The sequence below is a fragment of the Rutilus rutilus genome (assembly GCF_951802725.1).
Source record: "Rutilus rutilus genome assembly, chromosome: 25".
In the NCBI taxonomy this organism is placed as follows: Eukaryota; Metazoa; Chordata; class Actinopteri; order Cypriniformes; family Leuciscidae; genus Rutilus; species Rutilus rutilus.
This window is the reverse complement of record NC_140229.1, coordinates 21,145,001-21,168,051: the sequence shown is the minus strand read 5'-3', so window position 1 is coordinate 21,168,051 and position 23,051 is coordinate 21,145,001. Positions and strand designations below refer to the sequence as shown.

Genomic DNA, 23,051 nt, shown 5'->3' with positions numbered 1-23,051 from the left:
CATTTTGTTTGCCGACACAGTTGTTGTCTAAATACTTCCACCACACATTCATATTTCTTTCTCTCTGACTCACTTAGTGGTAATATGCCCAAGATATTGGCATAGAACAAGGAGTTGATTTGGTATTCCTCAGGTTTTTCACTCAGTCCTGATGCTAGACGAAAGCTCTCAAACCTTCTGGTCCATCTTGGATGATCCGCTGAATCGGAGAAGTCGAACGGCTGGTGTGATACCATGTTTTGGTTTTGTTCCTGCACGCGGTTCTGTGTAACTTATTCTTAAGATTCACTTCGGACATGTATTATATTCTATAATATTTTATATACCCTCAACAGAGTGTGTTGAGACCGAGACAAGACATAGACCATACCAGCACTCCTCAAAAGTATCTACTGTCTGAGAAATATCTTATATTTAATCAATAAATTAGAATAATACACTATAGAGCTGTTACCAATCAAATCACTAACAACAATATTCATCTTTGTGTCACAGAGTTGCATCTGAATTGGTACAATTACACCTGCGTATATATTGTTGAGATTGTTTTCTTTAAATGAACATTTTGAATATAGAAATATGATGGAAAATAAAATGATAGATTTACTTTTAAATGTGAAACTGACATCAAAACACTTAATTAGTGGCTGAAATAGCAAATACTTGTCTAAAATTGTCTAAAATTCAAGTCACTCATTATTCTTATTCTTATTCTTGTTTATTGCATGTTTCTATAATATCAATATCCTCCTGGGACCCAGGAATAGACTTTTGTCCACTGTAGTGGACATTATATTTTAGTGAATTTCTCTGACACCATACACGTCACATGTCACAACCTGGGTGTCCTGTAAAGAGCACATTCAGGACTTTTAAGAGATACCAAATGTTTGGAGGTTTCACCATGAAAACAACTTATCCTTGGTCTTTAAAAATGTCTGACATTAATTTAGTGATCAAATGTAGCACTCTTATGGAAATATGATAATATATTGTAATTATAATTTAAATCGGACTACTTTTCAAATTGTATTTCATAAACCAACATCTCAGGAAAACGTTATGGGGTTTCAAATCAAAAAATGACTTTCTGTTACAGAACAGGACGTTGATTTCATACATGTCCACTGTAGAGGACATCAGGACTTAAATCATGTTTATCAGGCATTTTGGGAGACACAACAAGTGAATATGGAAATAAGTTATACATCAATATTCCTATGAAATATTAGATATTATTATTAAAATGTTGCTAATTATTACTCCAATTATTACACTTCTTTTTTCATTAAATGTTGTTCCAAGAACACATTCATGTGCACATTATACAGTGTATAGATACATTGCATTAAATGCGCAAATTAATTTATGGCCATTTTACCCACATATTGCATAAAGTAAAATGGTGCATCAATTCATTCCGTTATATCTTTTATAACATAGTTGAGAATCATCTTTATACAAATTTTTGTTCAAATAAATCCTGAAACCCCAATATTTATTGGTGATTGAACAAATAAAATCCCATTGTTTTTGCCTATACTTATAATTTCATGTCATTTAAATTTTGAAACAACTGAGTCCTGGTGTCCACTACAGAGGACATAGCATAACATATGAATAAAATATCATTTTGCTAAAAAAAATTTACCATTTGTTTCTTATGCTCTAAACCAGTGGTTCCCAATTCCAGTCCTCGTGACCCACTGCTCTGCACATTTTGTATGTCTTTCTTATCTGACACACTCAGTTCAGTTCATGGAGTCTCACCTAATGAGCTGATGATCTGGTTCAGGTGTGTCAAATAAGGGAGACATACAAAATGTGCAGATCAGTGGGTCACGAGGACTGGAATTGGGAACCACTGCTCTAAACAATGTGATGACATGAAAAAAAAACTAAATTCTAAATAAAAAAATGTCTGGGTCTCACATGTGGGGATATCACATGTGCAATCATGCTCATATTTGTAAACACAGCTCTTTTGCTCTTGTGATATTGCTTTATTATATGTTGTAATGTAAAAATCTCATACAAATAGAAACATTATTTCACTGTATGTGTCACGGTTCATGGGTTCTCTCTCTCTCTCTCTCTCTCTCTCTCTCTCTCTCTCTCTCTCTCTCTCTCTCGACTGCCACTTATGTTCTGATGTGTGATTAATGTATGTGCTATCTGTCCTGTGTTGTCAGATTGTTTGGTGTTCTCCTGCCGTCCACTTCCTGTTCGAGCTGTCTGGAATTTCTTTGTGTTCCTGTGGACTCATCTCAGCTGGTTTCTTCACCAGGATCATTTGCCCATTGTGTCCCTGCGTCGCCAAGAATGGCAATCATCTGACCCTCTATATACATTCTGAACTTGCCTAATAAATTGCTACTATTTAACATCTGCGACTGAATCCTCATTATTTGCCTGTGACAGTATGTACATATTTTATGCTGATTTTAAAATTGTTCTCTTGCATATATATATTTTTTTTACATAATAACTAGGTGAACATGGCCAATCTTCCCAACCTGATGAAGTAATTAGAGCACAATATGAAGACTGGGACTGAATCTGATATTTCCAGTACCTGAAACAACAATGAAGAAGATCGTTTGACTTACAGTCAGTTATGAGTATGATATCAAACTCACAGTAGAGAAATCCTGGCTAATGATCAGGTAAATTCAGTGATCTCTCACCCTTTTGTTATTGTGGTGCCATCGATCCATTTCCACACTCCCTCTGTTTTACTCAGACCAATCCAAAACTGATCATTACCTGCAACCTTCTGCAAAAACTCCTGTTATGAAAGAACAATAATATACTGTATAACATATATGTAGTAATAATTACAATAATACACCTTTCTCTCTATTAATTTAATCTCTACTAATTTAACAGACCAACCCATGTGTCAATGTGCACAAACAAACACAAAATCTTTTTCTTTCTCACTCACTTGTTCCTCTTTGCTGTTTATGATCACTAGATCTGCTCCTCTCTGTTGACAGTCTCATCTGCTGTCACTCCATATCTTCATTTCAGATGAAATATAATAAAAACTGAAGTTGTAGTAAATCCATTTGAAGTTGTCAGTACGTTTATCTATTAATACACCAGTTTAGATATTAGTTTACACAGTTTAGCTTTGTCCGTGATGAAATTTATTTAATGAAAAGTCAATGCTTATTTTTATTGACGTGGAATGGTAGAAAAAAGTTACATTTATAATGATTAAATGAGGCAAACACAAAATTACCTTGTTTATAAAGGACACGTTGGAGTTCATCATTCTTGTTTTTTATCTGCTCTCTTTCCTCAGTCAGATTATAACCGTGGTTCAGTATCTGCTCATATTTGGTAAGTACACTGTTAGAATTTTCAAGGGTTTTTTACAGTAACTTACTGGCAACACTGTTGCCAGTAAGTTACTGTAATTAAGAGTTACAGTACCAAACCGTATTTCAGTTTTGTGTAATACAGTGCATTACTGTAAAAACGAAGCTAATCAGTACAGTGCATTACTGTAAAAACGAAGCTAATCAGTACACTACTGTAATTATTTTTATTTGTACTAAATATAAATTAGATTTGATAATTTTGATATATGATTAATTTTATTTTTATCCTACATAAGTACTACTTCCATACAAACCAATTAGACAAAGTTATCACAAAATACCATTTTTTTATTTAAAACATTTCATATATATCACAAAATAAACATGCCAATGCTGGAAATGATGTGTGAAATTTTTACACATTAATGGGTGAGTTTAGAGACAACATTTTTTTGTGTTAATTTTAACTCATTCATTGTGTTAATGATTTTAACAAAGTAAATATGTCAGAGAGGTTAGCACAAAGATGTGTAAACGTGTTAAATTAACACATTATGTGCTGTCCTTCACTGCAAACATTTTTGAAAACATACATAAAACCATAAACAAAACATTAGCATTTGACTAAATGAATGTAGAGTCATTGGTTGTTTAGCTTATACAAGTATTATAATGAAATATCAACCATTACATTCATAAAACTGCAGAATATAAATACATTTTTAAGCATTCAAAAAGGAAATGTCCAAAACAGGACAAAACACAGTTCTTTTCACAATACAAGACACATAACCCCACCTTAAAAATAATTTCACTTATTTCCAAAAATGTGTTGGATTCATGTACACTGGTGGCCAAAATAACTATTTAAGTGTCGTAATGTTTTTGAAAGAAGTCTCTTTGATGCTCAAGAAACATTTCTTATTATTATCAATGTCTGACTGTCTACTCCATCTTTTCTACAGCATAGGAGTAAAAGTCATCATCAAAATAATCTTTAAAAAGCCAACACAATGTTTTTGTCCACCTTTGTGAATAAATGAACTTCTCCAAAGATTGGTTCCTGTTCAGAACTTGATTGACAACATCAGAGTGTTCCCTGGTCTGCATGCGTGCCCACAAACACAAATGTACTCAGTCCTTCAGAGGAGATCCCGGTTCCAAAACTATATGAGAGAGAGAGAGAGAGAGAGAGAGAGAATATTAGTGTCACATTATTTTTAACCTCCTTTTTTGTTAATTTTTATTATTATTTTCACAAAAACTTAAGAATATATATTTGTAAACAGCTTTTGTCAATAAATAGCATACAAAGGAACTCAATTAAATTATGCCAGATTAAATTTTAATACTTACAAATCCTAAATTCTGTCCAAAAATGCTGAGATCCATAGAAAGAACGACTGAAATAGATGATTTTAGCCCATTTCAGCTTGTCTGCAGTGAAGGAGTACCTGTTTGAGACAAATACACAGTAAGATACATGCAAGAAATCACTGTGTGATGATTGTTCTCCTTCCTACAGTAGTTAACCCACCTGTGCGCTGATATTAGGACCTTCCTAGTCAGGTGGAACTGCAATGGTAGAGTCTTCTGGCTAATAAAATATAAAAATAATGCAAAAATATAAACTTAAGTTGTTTAGAATGCTAGATTTGGTCTGAATGAATTAGCCTAGTGAGAGTTTTACTGCAGTGCTTACCTGGATACATTTAATCTGGTGAGACTGAACAAAGACAATGGTCCATCTTCTGATTGGTTCATTTGCTGTGTAATAAAGTTAGACATAATGCAAAGGTCACTTATTTGATATAAAGTTAGCCAATTTTATAGAGATTTTATAAGATATTGTAAGCTACCTAGTCTGCACCAGTGGTTTAAAAGCCATTTTCACATAGCGTATGCTAATCATTTCAGCAAACTTATCTCAAAATATATCACAAATGGGCTGGCCTAACTTACCTCTGGAATCTTGCTAAGTCACTGGCGCGAATTGGCGCTTTGTTGCAGTTGCCTTTAAACACAAAAATGGAAGTAAATATTAAATTCCATAAAAAAAAATAAAAAACTATAATATGGTATAGTTTGCAAACTAATGCTAAAACTATAAAGGTTCTCATCAGTAGGCCAACATTAGGCTATAAACAGAATTTCACAGTTTATTCACATTTATTGTTAATGTAAACGCGTTGCTCGTTGGCATATTTTAACTCGACAATTCAATAATCTAACAAGGTGTGTAAAATGAAACGTTAGCTCAGTTTACCATGGTAAAGTTCGTTACCGCCATGTTGACGACGAGTAACGTAATGCTGGGTACACACCAAAAGATTTTTGACATCTTATAAGATTTTCAAAATGTGACAGACCACAAACATGAGGACAAAAAATCCTAGATTTAAGCATTTTGCTCCTATAGTGTGTGGTGTGCCATGATGTGACAAAGACAGCACACCACACACAAACAGATTTTCAACCAGGGTCTCGACTATGAACACAGGAAATCTCGCAAAATATCGTGAGACTTCAGAATAAGCATGACGGACAACATGCAGGAAGAAATTGCGATAGTGTTTGGAATGATTTTCACAGAAAATTCACGTGAAAAAACCATTGTACCTACCATTGTATATAACCTTTTATACAGAAATATATTCATTCTTTATTGTCTTTATTTATTCTTTATTGGATTTATTGTCTCTTTAGAAAAAGTTATTTAATCCCTCTATAGAACCTCACTGAACCCTTAACACTCAGCTTCTTCTTTTTTTTTTTCTTTTTTTAAGAATTACAATTACAGTCAGGGGGGTACAAAGAGTAAAGCCGATAAACAAACATAAAAAGACATATACATAAACAGTGACAAACTTAAAAGTTAAACAAAAATTTGAATATGTTTACAGATTGAAACGCACTTTGCAGCTTTCTTATTTTTCAAACCCAATTGTGTTTAGGTATTGTAAAATTTCTGCACTTAAAATGAAAAACAAAGGCTTGTTTCCTCGAAATTTATACTTATGAATACTAAATCTTAACATTAAGCTTCCTGCAAGTGTGTGTGTGTGTGTGTGTGTGTGTGTGAGAATGACCGTCTTCCATCATCTCACTTTCTGATTGGATATTGTTTCGTTTCACGTGATAATCTCCAGAGCGAGCGCGCGTTTGTCCTCGGGGTTCCCCCCACACATCAGGATTTCTGATCGTAAATATTAAACATGTTTAATATTTGCGATTCGCGATCGGAGCGGCTCCGACGTTCTTCCGAGCAGGTTCGGACACTCTTAACACACCTCACACCAAGGGAAAATCTGATAAAATAATCTGTTAAACCATCAAGATAATCGGGACATAGCTAGGATTGTCGGAAGGGGGGAAATCGGCCCAAAATCAGCCCGATTATCTTTTGGTGTGTACCCAGCATTAGGCTAACGTAAACGTTATAACATACGTTAAACTGGGCACAATCCTGTCAACAGCCAGTCTATGGTCAACATACACAGAATGTTTTTTTTTTACCTTGCTTGCTGATCTCTCTCTCGGTGAAGTGAATTCCGTCTTTTCCCCGGGCCAGACACGAACGTCGCGATCCAACAAAAGACAGACCCCATTACCTTCACTGGATGTCTGTCTGACGCGACACGACAAATCCCAGACAGTGTAGTGATGCGCCGCGGCCGTTATATTTCAGACGTAGTCCGATACAAGTCCAAGCGCGCTAGTTCTTACAAGGGATAAACAGGTTTGCATTTAAAGGTCCGGTCGCTTCAATGTGTCCAATATAGACAGCCTCTGGCTATTATAGCGTTGTAGACACGTGGTGTAAGGCAAAAATTAGGAAATAAAAAGCACGGTGGAATGGTGCCAGCCAGAGAGGCAGTTATTACGTCAAATACAGTAGTATACAGCAAATTTAAAAAATACAGTAAGTCTCTGTATGTGGTGTTAGATGTCACAGAAAATTCCCATGATGCAATTGGAATCACAGTTATTTACTGTAAAGAGAAATAGCAGTATAATACTGGGGGATTTAAAGTAAATAACTGTAGAAATTACAGAAAAGTCTAACAGTGTATTTGATGTCTTTCCTCAGTCAGATTATTGATGTGGGTTCGTAACTGGTTTCTCTCGGTGGTGAAATACACACAGAGCGTCATTACAGCAGTCAGCAGAAGAACACACAGCAGACACAAACACACTTCAACTGCTCTGTGCTTTCTGTTCTTCACTGAGACACTTCCTGAAGACGACAGACAAGATTAAATTAGTCGTCACACTTCTATAATTCATTATAATGAACTTTACTCTTACAGTTTTTTCTCAATCCCTTTGGCTCAATTCTCAAACAAGATATCTCAAAACAATAACTTCAGATCTCTGAACAATTAATTTCTTGTTCAACCAAAATTTAACTTTTTTATTTAAGCAAATTGCACGTGTTTTGCACAAGTGTTTTGGTCAAAAGAGTAAGTACTGCATACATAATATCTTAATACACATGGCCTGCTGATCAAAACTGACGAGTTGATTCTCTGTAAAATTGTCATACTATTCAACGCATCTAAACAGTCTTTCATCGTGTGAGCCATTCAGTCAAAATCAGTCAGACATACGTGTCATTTCTAAAGATATTTACGACATGGCATGTTTCACATCTCACTTGATGAAAAAAAAATTATAATTCAATGTTTTGGGTGAGTAACTACATTTTGCAGACATGATGTCCCATAAAACAGTTGTGACAATTGAGTTTAGAGAATGTAAAAAAAATAAACCAAAGCAACTGAGAAAAACACAAGAGATACTACAATACTTCTGTCTCTCTGTTATAATATGTATCAGATGAATTACATTACCAGTGTGTTGAAGTGGCTGATGTCTCTCTGTGTTTGTCCTCAGATCATAATGTCTCTCAGTATCTGCACTTTCATAGATATCCACCATCATCTCCACTCTTTCTCCTCCATTTCCACAGTCTCAGTCATCAACGTCACATCATCATAACTTCAGTTATCTCTGGTCTCTTAATGTCATTCATTATAACACTGTGTTAATGGTTAATGCTTCAGATTGTTTAGGCTGCAATGCTTTGCATTTCTTCTGCCTGTCGCAAAATAAACGGAAATAAATAAGTCAGAAAAAAACTCATGATCAAACTGGCGTGAATCACGTGACATTCAAGTTGCCAAGACAGGAAGGATTGAGATGTGCCTCTTCACACCAAGAGTCTAAATATAGAACATTTATGATCATAAGAGGTCAGGCAATCATCTCATTGTAAAGCTGGGTGAACTAAAAAACAAACAAAAGAAGAGTTGGATCCAAATGCAGAAATAGTTTAATAACAAAATAAACATAACAAAACCAGGGAACCGATAACAGAATGAGCATCACCAAACATACATCCAACAAAGGACAACAGCAGACAAAGAACACGAGAAACTCTTGGGTATAAATACACTCAAATGGATATTGGCAAACAAGACACACCTGGGAACAATCAGGAACTAATCAATAAGAAAAACTGCAAAGGACTACAAAACAGAACTTGGCACAGAACAGGAAATAACACAAAAGACAAGGTGAACACAAGACAGGAATCATGACACTCATAATCTTTTCTCTAAAGCTGAATTTTGTGATTTCGGGCTCCATTAAAGATCACCAGATGGATTTGCAAAAATGATTGTTTTCAAACATGTTTCCTCAAACAATCCCCCCTGTCTTCCATTGGTTGGTAATCAGACTGGTCCCGTCTTTAGACAACGAAAATGAGTACAGGAAGTGTAGAGATTCACTTTTTAAAATGGAGTGAGTTTTATTTAATTACAGACCCCAAACTTTTGACCTCAGTGGTGTTATTGTTGTTGAGCTTATCTGTTAGATGATGACAAATGGTTCAACCTTCACTAAACTGTGCTGAAAATGGTGTTGTTTCATTCAGGTCAATCTGTCCAAAAGGCAAATTGAAACTTTTCCAGGTACTGTGGGGACATCAGCGCTGTGTATCACTGCTATAAGAGTGGCAGTACAATCAGTGAGAAAAGGGCCGAGCACTGAGCCCTGAGGTACACCAGCGGTTAGCTGATGTGACTTAAAGAACCCACACACTACAACAATAGTGTCCCTACACTTTTCAACACTTTTCAACAATACATCATAACATTTTCTTAACACATTCAGTACATTTCAGCCTTAACACTTTCTCAATTCAACATATGTTAAATCCACATTAATATTCCCTTTTTCTTTTTCTAACCTTCTTCCCTTGTGTTTAGTCCACAACACTCAATTTGACTATAAATTCAGTCTTTCTGGGGGATTTGTAAACCCTGCCTGCTAAAACACCGTCAGTGGGTTGAAGACGCTTTCTGTTTCTCAGCAGCACTCCTCTGTCAGACTCTACATGTATGATCTTGGAGTCTGAGCAGGTCTGCGAACAGATCCATAGATCCGCTCTTTGGTAATCCACACTTTTTGATCTCTCTTCAGTGGAGATAAGGAATGTGATTTATGACGACAATTGTAGTTAATCACAGTTAATTGTTTTCTTGTTTACAAAGAGCAGGTGGGGCCGTGGATCATTTAGTGGAAGGCTTTGTACAAACCACTTACCCATTCTGCGAATAACTCCGCATTTATCCACCCATTATCAGACATCCTTAAGTGCGTGTTGTTGGGGGACCCAAAAAGCCAGTCTGCCCTTAGCCTCTTGCCTTTGAATATGATGAGTGTTGGTCCATACCCACCAGCAGCATTGATGCTGGCAGGTCGTAGTCTCGCCCTTCTCACCACTGGTAACCTCAAAACAAGGCGACCCAACCTCAGCAACCACACTAGTTGACAGGAAGTGGTCCTGGAGCCCTGTTTCGTCACAGTTCCTTATATGATCAGGAGCATTCTCCAACCCCAGACTCTCAATCGTATTCTTATATTTTTCAAACCAACCTTTCACCACAGTGGGGTTGAACCCTGCAGCTCTTGAGGCTGAGAGTGCCTCTGGTTTTCTGATGCTCAGGTTCTTGTTTCGTTTAAAAAAAACCTGAAACTATTTGTAGCCAGCCTTTCCTTTTTCTTTGCTGAATCCCCTAATTCCTTTCTTCTCTGCAAACTGGTAGGCCAGTTTCTGTGTGTCCGGCATTCTTAGGAGGAATCCGCGTTTTCCTAATGTACATATAACTTTACCCTAGTTCAGCTTCATCCTCCTTGTTAATCAGTGGTTTTCTTCCTATTGTATGGTGAAAGTGGCCTTTGCCTTTTATCCTGCGCTGGAGAGTAGATTTAGGGACATTCCATGCCCTGGCCAACAGTGTCAGCTGAGGGACCCCACCATCCTCAACAATCTGCCTATACTCCTCTATGGCTCCTCTCATCCTGTCCTGCCTCCACTGATTAAGATTCTTTCTCTTATCCTTTCCCTGTTTCTGCCACTCTTTCTGCATCTGACAATCTGCCCCTGTCTTTCTCACCTTTGCCATTGTGATTTGAAATACATTTCATTGAATTAATCAGATGCATTAAATAAAGTGGAATGGCTTTATTGGTTTTCTACTGCGTTTTTATATTCAGAGATATTTTAATTTTAAGTCAACTACCTACCTTTTACACATACACACACACACACACACAGAGAGAGAGAGACACAAACACGTACATATGCATGCGCACGCACACGTACACACAAAAAAGAGCCTTCAAACTGCCCTCCAAGAATAAAAAATTCACATGACTGTAAAAATCTGCATTAACAGTATTCTAATATCCAACATCCACATCATTAGTTGGCCAGATGTGTCTTGAACACATTTCCATAAGTGCACTTCGATTGGTCAGAATTAATGTGTGGGAAAATTCCAACAGAACTCCCGGAAGTAAACAAAGAGGTGGAAAATCCGGCAGAGAACACCCCGCTGTTTACTATGGAGAGACGGCTGAATGTATCATATTCATATTCTTATCAATATGACTTAGTCATATTTTATTATATAGTTTGTCTACACCACTTTAGACAAACAATAATATTTGAGAATGAAGTGAAGATGCGGCTCGAAAATAACATTAATAATTTCTATCAGGCTCCGCACCTCCTCACAACTCCAAGTTTGTCCGCGAGCTGCCATGCTAAAAGTGCAGTCTGTCAACACACATTTCTCCTCATCCAATAATGCACAAGCGCAGCTGACTACGGCAACTGGTTTAGTCCAAAAATCCGCAGTTCTTTGGCAGTTGGTTCTGTTAGAGGTCGGATCAAGTTCTCACCACAAACGAACCGTTCCAGAGTTCGTTTGAAAGCGTACCAACTTGTTTGGTCTGCTTTTGGTGCACACCCGAGTGCGATTGCCGCATTCACACCTGCCCAAACGAACCGCACCAATGGGAAAAACGAACTCTAGTGCGATTCAACCAAACTAAATGAGGTAGGTGTGAAAGCACCAGATAAAATTACAGGACATAAAGAGCTTTACATAAAATCTGTATTTTATTGTGCTGATCCACTAGATGCATAATTTTAGCTGAACTGTAGCATCTGCTTTAAACATAAATGAAATCTAATAGCTAAACAACACATTCAATCTAGTTTTAGCTCCCTCTGTAGTAACTAAAATAAGGATTATTTTTTGTGTTAAATAATTAACTATTTCATCCAATGTCATTTGACTTGACACCACCTAGGGGTTGAAGCGGGAGATGTAAGGCCTCTGGGGATAAAGGACCTGTGACTTCACCTGAAGGCGTGGCCAAAACCGGAAGTGAAGCTCTAGCATAAGTTCTGCCAGGACGACTCAATAGGCTCTATGCACGATCGCTTCCGCGTTTTGTCTCAGCCCGCCCAGTTACATCCGGTGCTGCGTCAGAAGCAGTTTTTGCATTAGGTGGAGATAATGGCAAATTACACTCGCTGTTTACAAAAACTTCCAGCGGTTAACGTGAATGAAGTTAACAATATTGTGAGGCAGTTAAACTGTCACACATATGAGTAAAAAAGAGAAGTTCTTTAAATTATAAATTACGAGCTACATCAACAACTTTCAGTTACATCAGCCGAGTATTCTCTCATATCGCGCGAAATCCGACTAGCGAATCAGTTTCTAAAATCGTTGTCTCCATTTCTGAGAAAATTATTTTTATTGAAGTGAATTGTCCTATAGAACGCGCTATGCGGAAGTAAAGACGCTGGCTGAGATCCTACCGGAAATACGTCAGCAGCGTTCGTGCATAGAGCCTATTGTTACGTCACTTATTACCTTCTCATCTATCCAGTCATATTCCTATACTTATCTATCTATAAATTACAGGAACGTCTGTCTGTCTGTCTGTCTGTCTGTGTGTCTGTTAACCACATATCTCTCGAACCGTTAGTCCGATGGATTTCAAACTTGACAGGTGTCTCGCTACGGGTACGAGTAAATGCAGTGCCAAGTTTGACGTTGTTTGGATGAGAAATGCTAAAGATATAGTTAAATATATCATTTTTAGAAGGTTGTGTTTTAAAAATAAACATCGGTCAAAGAAGCCCCAAGAAGGTTGTGGTTTAAAAATAAACATTCTGACAATCTGTCAGCTACACTGTTTACTTCTGAATATTATAGTTTGGTTCCAAAATGTGATAAATCCATTTTGATTAATTTGAGTAAAAATGTGTTTTCTTTACCAAGAAACCAACAATTACTAAAAACAAACACAAAAACTGATTTTGCACGGGCACTTTGCACTGCTCCCTGAATCGACGCGCTTATTCATTTGTGGATGTAAACTGAATCTGTAAGTCAGCTATGCTGTTTACTTCTGAATATTATATTTCATTCTGGTGCGCTTAACGTTATCGCTACTGTGTAATAGTAGCCTATATGCTATTCACCAACTAAACATATCCTATTCAATGCGTTCACAGTCTCTTTCACGGGCACCGAACCAACAATTACTAAAAACACACACAAAAACTGATTTTGCACGGGCATTTTGCACTAGTGGTATAAAACATTGGTACTTACACACGTCTGAGTTCGCAGATGCTGACACTTCCATTCACCTCCATCCTTCCCACCATCTCCAAGACGGGTCTTTCCCTCCATCCTCCCCAACACCACCAGGATGGTCTCTTCCCTCCATCCACCCCACCATCACCAGGATGGTCCCTTTCTATACCTCGCAGGGGGTCGGCTGCGCCCCTGCCTTTGTCTTCAGGCAGGATATGCAGATCCGGACCCTCGGATTGCAAGCTACGGACGGGGCCTACGCCAAAGAACTTGATTGCTTGTTGGGCTGTCAATAAATGTTAATTGTTACAGTATTTATTCTCCCGAGTCTTTCTGGTAGAAGTGACAGTGACACGGCCTGACTCCATGTGAAACAGATTGATTCAAACTGCTTTATATCTTCTCAATCCTTTATTTACTTGAGATTGTGTTTTTTTTGTTTTTTTTTATAAATATTATTTTAGTTCTGAAATCTATCCTGGACAGTGAGTGCCAAGCCTTTTTCTTTGTTCAGCCACCAAAGTAGACTATTTATCTGCCACACCCTCTTCTGGACGAGACACCAGACCACTGACTCTTCCTCATGAGCAATATCCACAGACTTTAAAGGAGTGGATCCATTTATCTTCATCTCTATTATGATAATGAAATATAACATAGATCTTGTATTTCCAATTAAGCTGCATATTTAAACATCTGATGAATCACATAAAGATATTTCATTTCAAAATAACTTGTACTGTTCAATGATATAATTAGAATTGCAAAGCAGAACCACTGATTTCCAAAAACACGATGGGTTTATTTCTCTGTGTGTTCTTATATATTTGATCTAATGAGTCCTTTTAAAATTGTTCTCTTGCAGATCCATCTTATTAAATAATAACATGACTTTTCTACCCAACCCGATGAAGTCATTAGAGCACAAAAATCTTTATATAAAGACTGATTCTGATTTCTCCAATACCTGAAACAACAATGAAGAAAACTTGTTTGAATTCCAGTAGAGTCAGTTATGAGTATGATATCATACTCATAGTAGAGAAATTCTGGCTAATGATCAGTTAAATTCAGTGATCTCTCACCCTTTTGTTATTGTTGTGCCATCGATCCATTTCCACACTCCCTCTGTTTTACTCAGACCAATCCAAAACTGATCATTACCTGCAACCTTCTGCAAAAACTCCTGTTATGAAAGAACAGTAATATATTGTATAATATATGTAGTAATAATTACAATAACAGTAATACACCTTTCTCATGTGTCAATGTGCACAAACAAACACAAAATCTTTTTCTTTCTCACTCACTTGTTCCTCTTTGCTGTTTATGATCACTAGATCTGCTCCTCTCTGTTGACAGTCTCGTCTGCTGTCACTCCATTTCTTCATCTCAGATGAAATATAATAAAAACTGAAGTTGTAGTAAATCCATTTGAAGTTGTCAGTACGTTTATCTATTAATACACCAGTTTAGATATTAGTTTACACAGTTTAGCTTTGTCCGTGCTGAAATCTATTTAATGAAAAGTCAATGCTTATTTTTATTGATGTGGAATGGTAGAAAAAAGTTACATTTATAATGATTAAATGAGGAAAACACAAAATTACCTTGTTCATAGAGGACACGTTGGAGTTCATCATTCTTGTTTTTAATCTGCTCTCTTTCCTCAGTCAGATTTTTTTTCATGATCAGGAAATGTTCTTCATCTTCTATAATTTTTTTATACTTTGTAAATATCTGCTCTCTTTCCTCAGTCAGATTATTACTGTGGTTCAGTATCTGCTCATATTTGGTAAGTATTTGATGTCTTTCCTCAGTCAGATTATTGATGTGGGTTCGTAACTGGTTTCTCTCGGTGGTGAAATACACACAGAGCGTCATTACAGCAGTCAGCAGAAGAACACACAGCAGACACAAACACACTTCAACTGCTCTGTGCTTTCTGTTCTTCACTGAGACACTTCCTGAAGACGACAGACAAGATTAAATTAGTCGTCACACTTCTACTATATTCTTATGAACTTTACTCTTACAGTTTTGCTCAATCGCTTTGCCTCAATTCTCAACTGAGATCTCGCAAATAAGTTCAGATCTCTGAACAATTCATTTCTTGTTCACACTAAATTTGGATTTCTTTTTTAAGCAAATTTCACCTGTTTTAGTACAAGTGTTTTGGTGCAAAAGAGTAAGTACTACATATATATCTTAATATATATTAATATAAATCTAAATCTTAATCTTAATATAAATATCTTATAATATATCTTAATACACATGGCCTGCTGATCAAAACTGACGAGTTGATTCTCTGTAAAATTGTCATACTAAACAGTCTTTTATCGTGTGAGCCATTCAGTTATCAAAATCTGTGTCATTTCTAAAAAATATTCATGACATGGCATGTTTGTGATGGTGAAAAAACATTTTGACTTTAATGAAATGTTTTGGGTGAGTAACTACATTTTGCAGACATGATGTCCCATAAAACAGTTGTGAAAATTGAGTTTAGAGAATGTTAAGACTGTTTAAATAAATAAACCAAAGCAACTGAAAAAACACAAGAGATACTACAATACTTCTGTCTCTCTGTTATGATATGTATCAGATGAATTATATTACCAGTGTGTTGAAGTGGCTGATGTCTCTCTGTGTTTGTCCTCAGATCATAATGTCTCACAGTATCTGCACTTTCATAGATATCCACCATCATCTCCACTCTTTCTCCTCTGTCCATTTCCACAGTCTCAGTCATCAACATCACATCATCATATAGATCTTCAGTTATCTCTGATCTCTTAATGTCACTCATTATAACACTGTGTTAATGGTTAATGCTGTGGTTGTTCTAGCTTCAGATTGTTTAGGCTGCAATGCTTTGCATTTCTTCAGCCTGCTTTTAAAACTGAAGTCGGAAATAAACTCAAAATGAAACTGTAAGTGGTCAATGTGTGAGTCATGTGACATTCGGGTTGCCAAGACAGGAAGGATTGAGATGTGCCTATTCACACCAAGAGTCTAAAAAGAGAACATTTATGATCATAAAAAGGTCAGGCAATTATCTCATAATTTTTTTGTGTCATTTCTTTAAAACTGAAGAGTGTAATTTCTGCAACATTAAATCATCACTAGATGCAAACTCTTTTGTCAAACACTCCCCCTTGCAATTGTGGTTCAGTGGTAAAGAGTCTGAGGCTCTGATGAGGAAGACAAATACACATCTGTGGTGATCCATCCATCACTAGAGTCACAGAGGAAAATGAGGAGCTTTGATTGCTCTTGATATCACCAACAGGGAGGAAAAAGACCCTCTTCAGGACGGGACACCAGACCACCCTAGTGAATTTTTTAATATATTTATGCACAATTTATTGGTACTTTAGTATAACTAAATGTATTTGTAGCGCAATAAAAATTTGCATACTTTAGGTCTGGGAACACTACGGACAGGATTCAAACCGGGCCGCTGCCACACAAGCGCACTCGGTTTACAAGTTGTGCCACCACACAGATGGTGTACTTGTACTATTTACAAGTGCTGCTATTAAACAGATTTTTCCATCAATGACAACACAAATTATATGGATTTAAAGGCTTAATTTTTAGCTAAAAGATTGTATGGGCAAAGGAACTCGTGAAACGCAAAACGGCCTGCATAGAACTCGAAGGTGCGTTAAACTTGATACTGTTGAAGAAATAAAGCCAGCAGACACAACATTAAATATCATCTGCAGAATTTCTTGCTTCCTTTTTACCTGACATGAACTTTCATTAACGCTGCTGGAAACAATTGCATAAACCGGCAAAGATATTCTTCAGTATCCTTTTGCGACGACTAACTGAGTTCCTCTTGAAGAACAACTATTGACACCTCTGTTCAGAAGGGTGGAATCCCGGGAGTGCGAGGCTGTTTGGAACACACAGGAGTCATCACACAACTCATCAGGGAGGCTCGTGAAGGAAAGGGAGATCTCTCTGTGTTGTGGTTGGACCTTGCTAATGCTTGTGGATCCATACCTCATAATCTCATTGTGCGTGCCCTCCAGCGACATCATGTTCCCAGTAGAATCACAGACCTTATCCTGGATTATTACAGCAAGTTCAGGCTAAGAGCCACCACTGGGTCAGGTACATTAGACTGACATTGGCTTGAGGAAGGCATAATTACAGGTTGCACCATCTCAGTCATTCTCCTCGCTCTCGCCATGAACATGATTGTGAAGTCGGCAGAGGTAGAGTGAAGAGGCCCTTTGATGAGATCTGGAGTGCGACATTCCCAATATGAGCCTTTATGGATGACCTGACTGTCACCAGCACATCTGTCCCAGGCAGCAGGTGGTTTCTCCAAGGGCTAGAAAAGCTCATCATCTGGGCAAGGATGAGCTTTAAACCAGCAAAATCGAGGTCACTATGCTCAAGAGAGGGAAGGTAGTGGACAGGTTCAGATTTTGACTCGACGGAGTCACCATTCCAGCCATTACAGAGCAGCCAGTCAAGAGCCTCTGTAAGCTCTTTGACTGCATTCTCAAAGATTCTGCCTTTATCCAAAAAAACAGCAAAGAGCTTGAGTCGTGACTTAGCAAGATGGACAAATCAGGTCTTCCTGGGAAATTTAAGGCCTGGATTTACCAGTATTCTATCCTGTCCCGGATCTTGTGGCCCCTGCTGGTGTACAAAGTGCCCATAACAACTGCCTAGGCCCTGGAGAGAAACATCAGCAGCTACATGCGAATGTGGCTTGGTTTACCCCGCAGTCTGAGCAGTGCTGCTTTGTGCGGCACCAGCAACGTCCTGCAACTCCCAATCGACTCCCAGCGATTGTTGTTCCAATATTCAAAAGTGGAGACCCCCTTTCTATTGATAATTATAGAATAATTAGTATATTACCCACCGTTTCTAAAATTATGGAGAAACTAGTTGCAGAACAGATTAGCAGTTACTTGAGTAGTAGTTCATTTTCAATGCATCCAATGCAGTTTGGTTTTAGAGCAAAATACTCAACGGAAACCGCAAATAGTTTTTTTATAGAAAATATTAAAACTCTCTTAGATAAAGGTGGTGTAGTTGGAGCAGTGTTCCTTGATTTAAAGAAAGCCTTTGACACCGTTAATCATAGAATCCTTATGTCTAAGTTAGCTTGTTTTAATTTCTCATCACATACACTTAACTGGATAGAGTCATATCTATCAGATAGATTTCAGTGTGTTAGACTACACAATCACCTATCTAATGATTTAGGTACATCAACTGGTGTTCCGCAAGGATCTATCTTGGGTCCAATGCTTTTTGCTATGTATATAAATGATTTTCATCTTTCATGTCCTGGCATTAATATACAAATGTATGCAGACGATACAGTGATTTATATACATGGTAATAGTCTGACACAAGTTGCAAATTAACTTACGAATTCTATGGTTAATGTGTCGGCATGGCTAAAAGAGAATTGCTTGCAACTAAATGTGTCAAAAACAGTATGTATGTTTTTCTCAAAGTCTAACAGTATTATTAAAGAGCCGGATGTTTACGTGTCAGGGGTGAGGCTGCAGGTAGTGCCACAATATAAATATCTGGGAATACTGATTGATTCTAAACTTACATTTAAAGCTCACGCAAAAAAAGGTTTATAAGCAGGTTAAGTTTAATCTCTATAATTTTAAGATTACTAGAGATAACATGTCATTAGAAGCAGCTAAGATGTTTATGTATTCTATGGTTATTTCTCACATGACTTTCTGTTTAACCACCTGGTCTCAGGCGAGTTCAGTGACTCTAAAACCATTAGAGTCCTTGTACAAACGTACAGTTAAAGTCTTTGATAAGAAATCGGTACATTCTCATCATTGTCCAATACTGAAAAAATATAATTTATTAAGTTGGGAAACCATGATTAAGTATGCAAATGTATGCTTGATGTATAAAATTATTTATGGTTTATCTTCTCCCCCTCTTGGTCAGCTAGTTCGTATTATCGCTCTACAAGAGGCGCATTAAGACAAGACTGTATCATACCGCTTAGACAAAGTAAATTTAGTCAGTCTGCTTTTTCTGTCAAAGCTGCACAAGAATGGAATGCTATTCCGACAACTATAAGAGATCTAGACACATATGCTTTATTTAGGGTTCAACTGAAGAATTGGTTAATCAGTACTCAGATTTGTCAACACTAGAATCTTATTTCTGCTAGCCATCCTATTATTGTTTGTATTTTGTTGCATTGTTTTTAATTGATCCTAAATTGTTTAAATAGATTTTTATTGTATTGTGTAATTATTACATTTTCTATTATGTATTTTTAATCACATTTTCTTTAGGGTGACTTGTAACATCCTGTCCAGGGACTACGGATGAAAAATAGCCATATGGCTAATTCTGGTACATTTGCAGGAATGTTTTTATTAATGTACAATGTCCCTGTCAAACTAAATAAAAAAAAAAAAAAAAAATCAGCAGCCTTGCTGAAGAGTTCATGGTGTCAAGCACGTGGGAAGCATGGCAGTACAGAGAGTCCAGGGATCCAAAGGTGGCAGTAGCTGGCATACAGGTGCGAACAGGCAGGGAATGGAGCACAGAAAAATCGCTGTAGGTGGCTGAGTCACGGCTGAGTCACGGCTGAGGCACGGCTGGGTCACGGCTGAGTCACGGCTGAGGCACGGCTGGGTCACGGCTGAGTCACGGCTGAGGCACAGCTGAGTCACGACTGAGGCACGGCTGAGTCACGGCTGAGGCACGGCTGGGTCACGGCTGAGGCACGGCTGAGTCACGGCTGAGGCACGGCTAAGTCACGGCTGAGTTACGGCTGAGGCACGGCTGAGTCACGGCTGAGGCACGGCTGGGTCACGGCTGAGGCATGGCTGGTGGGGCCCATGGCAACAGGGTGTGCAGGCTTGGGCTAATTCCCGGTAACTAGAGTTGACAATGCTCACGGTAAAGAGTGTCAATATCTGGTTCAAGAGGAAGTGTGGGCAGGCGTGGAGGAATTAAGAGCTAGCAGGATGCTGGGAATGGGACAACAAGGAGCAAGGACTAAATGGGAATGTTTCCTGATGATATGAAAAAATAACACCACTTTATGGTTTAATAAAGACTCTTCAAAATGATTTACCAACTGAGCAAGCAATTAAGAAATGACAGAACAATCACAGCAGTGTCTTATTATGCCTATATTAATAATAATAATCCTAATACTTTTGCCAATTATGTCTTCTCCATGTACACATTTGTAAATAAAACCCCCATGAGTAACTTTTAGCATGTGGTTGATCTATTTAACCTCTTGTAACTCAATTGTAACATTTGAATTGTTGTGTAAGCTTGTAGAATTGAACTAAAACCTTAAAGTTGTGATGCACAATATATCGGCCACCATATCGGTATCGGACAATATATGTTCATTTTTAATGTTATCGTTATCGGCCCAATAAGAAAATGTGGCCGATATATCAAAGCTGATAAATACTGGATTATTTCCTTCAGCTGAGACAGTTCAGATGTGCTCTGTTCGTCATGATAGTTTTGAATTGCTTGAAATATGATTGAAATCACTTTGAAAAGAAAATACAGTTAAGTGCAAGTCTGTCATAGGCTACATAAAATTTAAATTAAAACATCATTATAATTGTGGGATTAGGACATTTTGTTTTTGTAATCAAGCACTCAAAATTATAAAAAAAATGTGGATTTAGATTTATGGGCCAAATAAAACAGTTATCGGCTTTCAAATATAAATTATTGAATACGAATTATCGGTTATTATCGGTATCGGCCAAAATATTCGGTATACATATCGGTGCATCCCTACCTTAAAGTGATGCAGGGTTGCTAATTTCACCATCTCACCATGTTTCTAATCATAAAGAGCACTGTGTGTTTTACGGAAAAAGAAGAAGTTACATTTCTAAACATTTCTCATTGTATTTTAATATCTGGTTGAAGTTATGCAGCTACCAACTGAGAAAGCAATAGAGAATGACGAAATAATCAAAACTGAAAATGTATACAAGTTATCAAACTAAACTATTTTAAAAGACCATCAAAGCAAAACAGAAGTAGCCTATATAATTAAAACAAACAAACTCGATGGCTATTGGCTCATTTACTCGAAGCGTATATAACGATAAGCAAATCTGTGGCTGTAATCATTAAATTATATCACATGACACAATGTAAAAAGCTATTGAGCATACAGAAACAAGAAGCTTAACTTCATTCGATGCTAAAATGCAATTATGTTTCCGAAAATGGGTTGTCGTCAGAAACCAACATCAGTTGGATTGACGTCAACCCAACTTTCATTTCCAACCAAAATGCAACCCCTGCAACCAAAATCATCCCGACTGACGTTACTACTTTCTACTCAAGGACCTTGACAGAAATGTAGTGGAGTAAAGAGTACTATATTTGTCTTTCAAATGTAGTGAAGTTAAAGTAAAAAGTTTCCAAAAAAAATAATACTCAAGTAAAGTACAGATACTCAAAAAGTGTACTTAAGTACAGTACTCAAGTAAATGTATACTGTCCACCTCTGCGTACGCTCCACACATTTGTTCTGGAGTGAGCAGCTTCTCCAGTATTTACAGATTTTGGAACTTCACAAATGGCTTCCTTATTCTCTGTTAAAAATATTTTCATATCCCAAAAACATTACCTACATCAGCTTTAATTCTATCAGCATAAGACACTGAAAAAAAGCAGAATGTCAAGATAAAACAAAGAAAGAAATATGTTTAGACAACGAAAATGTGTACAGGAAGTCCAGAGATTCACTTTTTTTTTAAATGGAGTGAGTTACAATAGATTTTTAATGTTTTATTTCATGCTCTGGTTTTACACTGTCAGGTTTCCCACTTCCACCATATACATGTTTCACTTTAAAGCACAGGAAGCAGCTCATTTAACATATGTAACTTCACACCATGAAATTCACATTTATGCAGGGAGATTAAATTACTGTTCGAAATCTTTACAACATCTTTGAAAATGTTCCTAGAAATATCGTCCAGATTTTCTTTGAGAACCTAAGGTATAATTTGACACCTGCGGGCAATACTGAGCCCAACATTTGATCTGTGCCCACACACTGCAGCTGTTAGCAAAGAAACATGGAACATGTTAGCAGCAGACGCCAGAAACATGGATTAACTTTACCCTGTTCTGGTGTCGTTCTTCAAATCCACATTCATTTCTTTATCCATAAATGCAAGCTCACAGTCTCCTGTCTTCATATTTCACTTTACATCCCTGACAGAAAACAAATAAACAAACCCACTAGCCCACTAGGCACTAGCCCACACACATGCTAGCAACTGCACACACATTCACACACACACACACAAAACACACTTGTTCTGTCTCTAAGGGCCATTTATATAAAAGAAACACCCACTATTCTTTCACTTGTCCTCCGCTATCTTAATGCCCCACCCTCTTGCTTCTGCTTTTTGTTTCCCGCTTAACAGACGTGTGTTTTGCCTGCCTCATAATCCCTGTTGCATGTTCAGTCTGTCCACATTATGCAGTAATCTTCAGAATAGATATAATTCACTCATTTATCAACTGCTTGTTAGTGTTTACTTACACTCTAAAAAATGCTGGTTTGTTTCAACCAATGTTTGAGTCAAATATGGACAAACACAAGTTGGGTTAAAAAAAGTATTAAAAAAAAATGGCTGGGTTTGTCCATATTTGACTCAAACATGGGTTAAAACAACCCAGCATTTTTAGATTGTACATTTGCATTAATTCATTC

General features: G+C 37.2%; 1 protein-coding gene and 1 long non-coding RNA gene across 5 annotated transcripts; both read right to left on the bottom strand.

Annotated features, from left to right (window-relative positions):
- Positions 1-1,986: 1,986 nt before the first annotated feature.
- LOC311285256 lies at positions 1,987-5,258 on the bottom strand. Its single transcript, XR_014626325.1, has 6 exons — positions 5,032-5,258; positions 4,867-4,926; positions 4,686-4,783; positions 2,948-4,495; positions 2,688-2,788; positions 1,987-2,575 (listed from the first exon to the last, which is right to left on the bottom strand). It is a non-coding gene; the product is annotated as an uncharacterized lncRNA (long non-coding RNA).
- Positions 5,259-8,776: 3,518 nt separating this feature from the next.
- Positions 8,777-22,618, bottom strand: LOC311285255 (uncharacterized protein). 4 transcript variants are annotated; one of them, XM_084400830.1, is made up of 6 exons: positions 22,451-22,618; positions 15,926-20,346; positions 14,914-15,270; positions 14,614-14,759; positions 14,389-14,489; positions 8,777-14,270 (listed from the first exon to the last, which is right to left on the bottom strand). In XM_084400830.1, exons 2-6 carry the CDS (start codon positions 16,113-16,115, stop codon positions 14,123-14,125), a joined length of 942 nt encoding a protein of 313 aa, XP_084256956.1. In that variant the 5' UTR covers positions 16,116-20,346; positions 22,451-22,618; the 3' UTR covers positions 8,777-14,122. The 4 variants fall into 4 exon arrangements, with proteins under 4 accessions (XP_084256956.1, XP_084256957.1, XP_084256955.1 ...); XM_084400831.1 differs by having other exon boundaries at positions 15,926-16,321; XM_084400829.1 differs by having other exon boundaries at positions 15,926-22,618.
- Between the last annotated feature and the right edge of the window lie 433 nt (positions 22,619-23,051).

Bases quoted from the DNA above. Each gene is read 5' to 3' on its own strand.
- LOC311285255 (XM_084400829.1), bottom strand. From the start codon at position 16,115: ATGAGTGACATTAAGAGATCAGAGATAACTGAAGATCTATATGATGAT. The intron at 14,490-14,613 runs GTGAGTGAGAAA...CTTTCATAACAG, and splicing joins TAAACAGCAAAGAGGAACAA to GAGTTTTTGCAGAAGGTTGC. The intron at 14,271-14,388 runs GTGAGAGATCAC...TTGTTGTTTCAG, and splicing joins GGCACAACAATAACAAAAGG to GTATTGGAGAAATCAGAATC.